At 38.4% G+C, this 9933-nt stretch overlaps 1 protein-coding gene across 1 annotated transcript in view; it reads right to left on the bottom strand.

The window, feature by feature from the left end:
- Positions 1-7412, bottom strand: part of STK4 (serine/threonine kinase 4) — an 83649-nt gene extending 76237 nt beyond the window's left edge. The window contains exons 1-2 of the mRNA XM_015563952.1: positions 7336-7412; positions 6564-6644 (exon numbers count right to left, since the gene is read on the bottom strand). Coding sequence (XP_015419438.1) covers positions 6564-6644; positions 7336-7412 — 158 coding nt within the window. The remainder of the gene's footprint in view (positions 1-6563; positions 6645-7335) is intronic.
- Positions 7413-9933: the final 2521 nt, after the last annotated feature.

The raw sequence follows: 9933 nt of genomic DNA, 5'->3' as shown, positions 1-9933 counted from the left end.
CACCCAGCAGCGCTGCTGATGCCTGAACGGTATGTGGAATGAAGTGGGCGGGCATCGGGAGGCCACTATGGCACGGGGCAAGCACTATGGGCAGTCTATCTGAAGTGTACCTGGCGTATAAGACGACCCACCACTTGGAGGCATATTTTTCAGGGCCAAAAAATCGTCTTATATGCCGGCAAATACGGTAAATGTGGTAAATCATAAGCAACTTTCAGTTCTAATTTATATGCTGAAGTACCTAATACATTTATACTTAGCTCTACCTGCAAAATTGAGATAGCTAAAGTAAGTTTGGGTGGGGGGGAAGAGACAGGGGGGAGGGGGGAATTGCCATTAAGAAAACTACCATAAAATGCATAAAATGGCATCTTAAAAACTTGACATTTAAATTGTACTAAATGTGTTAGTATGAAATTATTATAGTATCTACCATTTCATGTCTGATGTCTGCCGAAAACTGTGAATCATCTCAGTTCATCCTTACACACACACACACACACACACACACACACACACACACAAAACAATGGAAAAGGGGCCATTATCCCTATTACACAGATAAATGTGAAAAGGCTCAGAGGAACTACATGACTTGGCCAAGGTCACACATAAGTGATAAATAAATGGTCAGTCCAGAATTTGAATCCAGTTGTGACTGAATACAAAGCCTTAGCTCGCTCCACATCGTATTATACTGGGTCACAAACTGGAGGTCTTTGTTTCCTTGTGCTCACTCTAGTACTGAGTTTTTCATTCCTTGCTCCTCTTACTTGCAATAAAACTTAAAACACTATGGAAATGAATTAAAGGTCTAAATCTCTTTAAATGCTAGTATCAGGTGAACAGAGCATATAACTATTCTTTCTGCCTTTTACTCCATCTTTTCTTAAGAGCTTATCATGAAAATAAAAATTTGGAGGCTAAGAGTATTAGATTTAGAATCTAAAGACCTAGTCCTACCACCACCACATTTACAGATATAGTTTTAATTTTTCATCCTGTTGTGCCTCAATTTTCTCATCTGTAAAATGACAACACAAACTACTTTACAAGACAATTGTAATGGTCAAATGACATGCCATCATCACCTTAAATAGATTATAGCTTCATTGAAATTCTGATGGCTGTCAGTGAAATAGTGAGTAAACTGTCTTTCCCATTTCCCAAATATACCTGCTTCTTCATAATGTCTTGGTGAGAAAAGGTCAAAATAGCTGAGTGCTCTAAGCTGTCCAAATGGTACTCAATATTCATTTCAATGTGTTTGTTTTTAAAAATCTATGCGGAGCATATAAAAAATTTCTACTCCATCAGAAACCTTTACATTTGACAAAACTACTATACTGATCCTTAAATGTTACATAAGCTTTTTTTTTCTCAAGAGTAAAGCAACCACTGGCCATGTGGAAAAGACCCTTCTTCCTTGCTAAGGTAATCCTCTGATTGTTAGGGTGGTGAACTCCTTTTCCCAGGGGATAAAGCCAGTCATAGTAATCCCATTTCCTTCAGCCAATGACCTAGATCTGACCAATGAAATTTGAGGGGAATTCTGCTGAAGGGTTTCTGGGTAAGACTTTCTTCCCAGGTAAGAGAGAAGTACCCAAGGCCCATTTTTACTTGCTACTTCCTTTCTGCTTTGGTTACTGTCATGTGAGGCATGATGCTTGAAACTAATGTGGTCATCTTGAGATGATGAGAATTACACAAATGCTAAACCATTATTCAAGCCAATTAACCATTCTGGAATCTTTCACTCCCAGATTTATTATACTTAGTTATTAAATGCCCTTATTGGTTAGCCACTGTTAGTGGAGTATTCTGTTACTTTCAGCCAAAGTTATTCTTGATATGCTAATTCCCATCTGTGTAAAAATGCCTTTATTTCACCTTCATTCTGGAATGACTTTTGCTGGACACAGAATTCTTCTTTGATAATAGCTTTCCCTCAGCATTTTTACTGCAATTTTCCAGTTTCTATTGTTGTTCAGAAGTCAGCTATCACCAGATTATCGTTTTTTCACAGGTAATCTCTCTGTAGCTTTTAAGATTTCCTCTTCGTTTTTAACATTCTACAATTTTACTAGCAGTTGATTTATTTGGCATTTCATAAACTTCTACAATCTGAAAGCACATATCTTTCTTCAAGTCTGAAGAATTCTCAGCATTATCTCTTTATTTCCTCTTTATCTCTTCTTTTTTTTTTTAATTGCTTAAAGTATTACAAAGGGTATTACATATGTCTCCTTTTTTCCCTCCGCCCTTGTATCTCTTCTTTATATCCTTCTAGAATTCCTCTTGGACCTGTATTAGACTTCCTCAATCCATGCTGTCCTCTTGGTTTCTAACACTGTATATCTCTGTCCTGCATTTTGTGATTGGTCCCACTTCTCTCTTCCAATTCACTCTTTTCAGCTCCTCTAGTTTACTGTTTATCCAATTTATTAGGCCTTTAGAACTTCAATAATTGTAGTTTTCATTGTCACGATTCCCAACTTCTTATTATTCATGGGGCTGGCTGTTTATGTTAATAATCTGGTATTCTTTTAAGGATGTCATTCCCTCCTTTTATCTTCTTGAAAATCATAAACAAACATGTTAAATCTCTTTCCAGACTGCTCCATTATTTCCACTTCCTTGGGTGTGAATTCTCCCATTTGTTAGGTCTGCTGATTATATCATGGCAGTGGATTTTTTTGTATGAGTTTCCTTTTATCTTGAATGATCTTTCTCTATATAATGCTGTCATGAGCACTCCATGATGGTTTCATAGTTCCCTCAGCCAGTCATCCAGGCTGTACAATTTAAACCTGATCTCATATTAGAAGTTTGGGGGTTTTGCCCCTCAAGAGACCATACCTGAATGCAGTCCAGGCCCAGTTCCTATCGTCAGACCAGCATCTCCCCTTTTTCTCCAGGCCGCAAGTGATACACAAATTTATTTCAGATTTAGTTTATAGATGCAGAGCTCATCCCAGCCCACAACTTCATGTAGAAAGCCCACCTGCAGTCTCTGACAAGGGCAGACATGCTTTATCCCGTTCTTACTGTTCCAGATATCTTTTCTATCACAGATCCATGGCTGTCTATGTATTCTAATATTTAAAACTTAATTTTCACTCATTATTCTTATGTATTTAAAATGGAAAGGAGAGCTCCACATACTCATTCAGCAATGTTGACCAGAATACTCTCCATGCTTCCCTATGCCATCTTGATAGCAAAGAAAACTCTGATAGCTCACATGAGCAGTTAAGATACCTAATTCTACATACTGCACTTACAGTGATCTAAAGAGGATTTAGAAGGCTTTCCAGTAAGCAATCATGCTCACTTATAGGCAAAGCTCTTAAGACCTGATTGCCTACAACAGAAACTGGCAATGATGGTGGGAAGCATGCGTTTCCCATAAGCCATACAAGGCAAGGATCAATGTAGAAAAAACAGAAATATTTGAGGGCAAATTAACCAGGTACAAGTCTTAACATTACCACTCACTAACTATGAAACCACAGGCAAGATGTTTTTATGAGTCACTGTATACACCATTAAGTAAAATAGGAGGGGAAAAACACCAGGCTCTAATTCAAAGCAATTTCCAAGTGCTGTCCAGGCATCCTGGTCTGGAGCTTTGACTCCACTGTCCACAGATCCACACAATTTCCTTAACCCTTTGTGTGCCAACCAATATCCTAGGAACTATGCTAAAATTGCCAAGGCATGTTTGCTGATTTTACAGCAGTTTAGGAAAAAAATTATGAATCGCAAGTAAATGAAGTTACATATTCAAAAACTTAAGGAAACCTTTACTACATTGACATATTTAACAATATCATCATCACTATTAAAAGCAGACTTAGAACTGGACGCCATTTCGAAGCTTTGATAGTGCTCCCGGCACTTTTGGCAAAAGACAGGAGGTGCACGATCGCACTCCCCGGCACTCTAGGGGTTAAAATGCAGACTGACTGCAGGCCATAGAATCCAATGCTGTCCTTCAGCCAGAGTTCATTTCACAAGGCACATGTCGGTGCGAGTTTGTGATCCATTCATTTTCCAGAACAGTTTAAGGATGGCATGGCAGTTTGTGTTGAGAAGTAAGTGCAGTTAAGGTCTTCCTTCAGGATTTTGCTGGTTAAATGAGGCTTGATCAGGTTCTTTCAACCATAATGACAGAAATTCAAGCATTTGTGGGAAGAAGAATATGGGAAGAAAGACTTGAAGCATTATTTGTTTTGTCCCTGGTAATATTTTTATAGGAAAATTTCCATCAATGAGGATGTTCATGGGTCTAAAACACAATTAAAAATAATCATAATTAGCTTAGTTTTTCCTTACATTATCTTTTGTCTATAGTTTTCTTTTCATATTCTCCAAACCCAATCAATCCAGACAGAGCTCCCTTAATGAACACCTAAATATACTTGAAGACCTAAGATTTAACTTTAATTTGACATGAGAAAATTTGAAAAATGCTTCGGTTGATACAGTTCAAAATAAAATACTAGCTGCCCACTTACTGAGCACGTACTATGTGACAAGCACTGTACTAAGTACTTTACCCCCATTATCTCATGTAATATTCAACCCTAAGAGAGAGATACTAATATCCTCATATTATAGCTGAGGCTTGTGAAGTTTCAAAATATTAAGCAATTTGCCCAAGCTCATTCGTTTATTATGACTAATAAACAATAGAGCAAGGGTTTTAACACAGGTCTGTCTGACTTCAAAGTCTATACCCTTATTGCTGTAACACACTTCTATTAAAAAACGAAAGAAACAAGTCAATTACATAGTCAGTTATGCCTAACACTCTTTACCTTATTCAAAGCATAGCCTGTGATAGTTGTTAGATTAAGGGCCTTAGATTCATTTCTTTGAGGAAAATAGCAAGGATACCAAGCTAAAGCTAAAAAAGGCAGGCAGGAGATGTAGAGGGCAGTTGTTTTCCCATACCTTTAATGCTGCAAAGTCAACTTGCAGTCTTCAGATTTATCTTGCAACTTGTCTTTAGCAGCACAGATGGTATCATCTTTTACTTTCCTTCTCTGCTGAATTTCGTGCTGAATTCCAAAGAGTATTTTTCCAACTTACAGAAAGATGATGACTAATGCTTTTTACAAGGAGGTAATCCATGAAAAACCTATTCCATGTAATCCAGGATAGGGTTTAACGTGATTATCCTATCTAATAAAGAGGGAATATGCTAATTGACCCTCATGCCATCTCAAAGATAATGGCACCCACAGCCAATAAGGAGGGAATATTCTAACTGACTGTCCCACCCTCAAAGATGGTGGCGCCCGAAACCAATAAGGAGGGGATATGCTAATTGACTGTCCCACCCTCAAAGATGGTGGCATCCACAGCCACAGGATGGAGGCGCCCAGTCCCCTCAGCCTCTCAGCCATCCAGGGCCGGCCAAGGCTTGCACTGCCAGCAGTGGCAGCAGCAGAGGTGTGATGGGGTGTCACCTTCCCCTGACCGCCAGGTCGCCTCCCACCCCTGAGGGCTCCCGGACTGTGAGAGGGGGCAGGTAGGGCTGAGGGATCCCCCTCTCCAGCGTATGAATTTTCATGCACTGGGCCTCTAAAACACACAAACACACACACACACACACACACACACACACACACACTTATTTGCTTATATATACAAACTATTTCTGAAGTATACATAAAAAACTGTTACACTGGTTGCTTCTGGGATGTGGAGAGATAGAGGTAGGAGGCAGATTTTTTTCACTGTGTACACTTTTATGCTTTTTGAATTTTGAATAAAAATTACTTACCTATTTAAAAATTAACAACAAAAACTTAAGAAAGGGTATCCCTAATATTTTAATGTTCTTTAATTACAGGAGAATAAATAAGCACACACACAAGAATGAAAAGGATATGTAAAAGTACAAAAAAATTATGATGTAACCTTTATGTATCATGAAAGTCAATAATGGCCATTACTATTACTAAATATCATGTCACCAGTACATTATAAACTCATCCACAAATCTGTGATTCAGAAAGTCCACTGGTACCAAACCTGGGATTTTGGATCTCTTAGGAAGTCATAAAACTAGTAATAGTTCTTGATTTATTAACTATATTTCACAATGTTGCACTAACTAAAATGCTGAATTCCTTTTTTAAATTGAAACCAATTATTACATATCAATTAGAAGTCATGAACTACAAATTAAAATGTCCGACAAAAAATTTTAAATAAAGTATAAATTAATTAGTGCTGTTAAATAGATAAAAATCATGCAAACCATGGATTCTACAAAAGTAAAAAACAAGAACAAAACAAAACAAAAAAAACCAATAGATGTCCTTGGTGTTCCAGAATCACTAAATCTTTCTAGAAAAGTGACTGGGAAGAGGGAAAGGGCATTTCAAGATGTAAATTTACCTCCCACCCCACCCAGAGCAGTGCCAATATGCATCACCTCCCTTTCTTCTCCTTAGGTTTGCAAAATATTGCCCTAAGAAAGGTTCATATCCTTTTGGTGTTGGGGGAAGAAAATGACTGGCATCAACCTATACTTTCTATATACTCACCCTTCTCCGAGTTTCTCTAAGACATCAAACACTTCTTCTGGCTGTTTAGTTAAACTATCTTCATCCAACTTTTTCAGCTGCCTGTGATTGAAGAAATATAAACACAAAACACATTTTACTTGTTAGCAACTAGAACACAAAATACATTATTTTATTTTTTAATATATTTTTATTGATTTCAGAGAGGGAAGGAGAGGGAGAGAGAGATAGAAACATCAATGCTGAGAGATAATCATTGATCAGCTGCCTCCTACACAGCCTCTACTGGGATTGAGCCCACAACCCAGAGATGTGCCCTGACCAGGAATCGAACCGTGACCTCCTGGCTCATAGGTTGAGGCTCAACCACTGAGCCACGCCAGCTGGGCCTAACATGCTAATTTTAAAATAAACAATGTGCCCAGTTTGATTCCCAGTCAGGGCACATGCCCGGGTTGTGGGCTTGATCCCCAGTGTGGGGTGTGAAGAGGGCAGCCAATCAATGATTCTATCTCATCACTGATGTTTCTATCTCTCCTTCCCTTCCTCTCGGAAATCAATAAAAATATATTTTTTTAAAAAAGAAATACAGCCCTAACCAGTTATTATATATATATAAAGAAATACAAAATTAGCATCTTAGGAATTCCTCTATGAAGTCTTCACTAGTAAACAACAACAAAAGTAAACCAGGAGACTTTTAAGGGAAGCTGAAGGGCTGTCCTATGGAGGTACACCATGTGTCCTGGGTCACCCTGATGAGCAAAGTCAGGACAAGGTGGTGGAGAGCTACCACGAGGCTAACTTCAGTCCAACAGGTGTAAGAATTTTGTAACAAAAGTAGTTATAGCCCTGGCCCGTGTTGCCCATGGGTTAGAACATCGGCCCACACATTGAAGGGTCACATACCTGGGTTGCAGGTTTGACCCCCAGCCCCAGTCGGGGTGCGTACAGGAGTCAGTCTCTCTCTCTCTCTCTCTCTCTCCCACCTCACCCTTCCCACCTCCCTTCCACTCTCTCTAAAAAATATCCTCAGTCCTTCAGTGAGGATTAAAAAAAAAAGTAGTTCTAAAGCGGTTTAGACAGCCTTAAGTAATTACTAGATCCCCATCATTGGAAGCTTTAAACAGAAAATAAATCATGTGGCTGAAATGCTATAGAGTAGATTCAAGCATTGGATGTAACCTTTATAATTAATTCATTTAAATCTGAATATCCCATGAATTAAAATGGTATAACTATCTCTTCAGAAAAGAGATTTAATGCAAAGTTAACTATGAATTGAAACATGGTCTTAAGATTGGAGACGAAGGAATACACAGAAGATCCTTGCCCACCATTAACAAGTTGTTAATAATTTTGGCGAAACACAGATTTTATAGGTATCACAGGAACAGGAAGTAGAAAGTATATGCTTAGACATGATCAAAAGTGAAATATACCTAGGCAGCTGAGAGTGTTAAACAGTATCACAAAAACTCTCCCACAAGTAGTCATGTACCTCTGACTAGTCCCCAAAAATCAAAGATATATGGTTGCTTACAACTTCCAGATAATTCAGATTTTTCTGTCTATGCCAAACAACCATAAGACACATGGGAGGTTATAAATTAATAATATTATTTTAAATGCTGAGACCTCTGAAAAGTATTAACAGGCGTAAAGGAGGAGCTTGCTAAGGAATATTTGTGTGCCCTTGTATATGTTCTACACAATGACTTCCTGAAACTACAAAAGACAACAAAGAAAAGAGAGCTCAGGAAATGGTGAAATATAGAAGTAGTCATACTGGTGATTTCTTTGTAAAGAAAAGGTTTAAACTAGCTGAACAATACCAATTTTTACACTCACACACACACACACACACACACACACACACACAAACTTGAATTTTAAACACACACACACACACACACACACACACAAATGTGTAACTTCCTAGAGAAAAATAGCAAAACCAGAAGATAACAAAACTACAGACATATCAAGTGGATCTACCAATAAACACTGATCTAAAAAGAATAATCTAATAGAATTTTCTAAATATCAAAGACTATGTACTAGAGAAGTGGAGTTTTACTCCAAGTCAATAATTATCATAACTTGAAAGTTAACATAACAAAATGACCACGGTGACCTTTGAAAAACAAAAGTTCCTAAAAATTAAATTCCAATGACATCATTAAAAACTCCCAGCTTCCAAACATCAAGGGCTGAAGTGAAACGCCTCTTAAACTTCAGAAGTAAAATTTCTTTTTTTAAAATGTTTTTTATTGATTTGAGAGAGAAACATCGATTTGAGAAACATTGATCGGCCTTCTGTATGCACCCCAACTGGGGATGGAACCCGCAACCCGAGTATGTGCCCTGACTGGGAATCGAACCCGAGGTCCTTCGGTGCATGGGACAAGGCTAAAGCAATTGAGCCACACTGGCCAGGGCAGAAGTGAAATCCTATGAACTCAGAAGTTAGAATGACATCTCATAAATCAGGGGACTTTTTCGTAACTATATAAACAATGGACAATACCTCATTCCTCAAGTATAATTAAAGTTTTATAAACAGCTTATATAAAGGAAGATCAGATGTGTTCCTTGGAAGTTGACTTTGTGGTTAACAAAAAACTAAACTCACTATTTCAACTACAGGGAGACCACGGCATAACAAAGGAAACTGCTGCGGCCACGAGAGAGACAGCTGCAAGCCTCTGATAATACTTTGACAAGTCAAACTTTACATGACTGCTCAGATACTTTTTAAAAACAATAAGTGCTCTTTTGTTTGTTTTTTGGTTCCGGCTTAAGGGTTCTTTATATCACTGATGCCTATAACCCAGAGGTGGTCAATAAACACTTGCTAAATGGATTAACGAATGTAATGATGGGAATCATAACCCTTTATCAGCAGTCTTTGTGAGTTTTCAAAATAAAACAGATTTTCAGGCCCTGGCTAGTGCTGTTCAGTGGTTACAGCATTGGCCCACACACTGAAGGGTTGCAGGTTCTATCCCAGCGGTTCTCAACCTATGGGTCGCGACCCCTTTGGGGGTCGAATGACCCTTTCACAGGGGTCGCCTAAGACCATCCTGCATATCAGATATTTACATTACGATTCATAACAGTAGCAACATTACAGTTATGAAGTAGCAACGAAAATAATTTTATGGTTGGGTCACAACATGAAGAACTGTATTTAAAGGGCCAGAAGGTTGAGAACCACTGTTTAAATCTATCCCCAGCCCTAACCAATCAATATGTCTCACATCACATTGGTGTTTCTCTCTCTCTCTCTCTCTCTCTCTCTCTCTCTCTCTCTCTCTCTCTCTCTCTCTTCCTCTCTCTCTCTCTCTCTCCCTCCCCTCTCACACACTTCTGTCCCTTCCTCTCTCTC

This window comes from Myotis davidii, unplaced genomic scaffold (assembly GCF_000327345.1).
Source record: "Myotis davidii unplaced genomic scaffold, ASM32734v1 scaffold199, whole genome shotgun sequence".
NCBI classification, from domain to species: Eukaryota; Metazoa; Chordata; class Mammalia; order Chiroptera; family Vespertilionidae; genus Myotis; species Myotis davidii.
The sequence above is the reverse complement of the archived record's forward strand: the minus strand, read 5'-3'. Positions and strand labels throughout refer to the sequence as shown.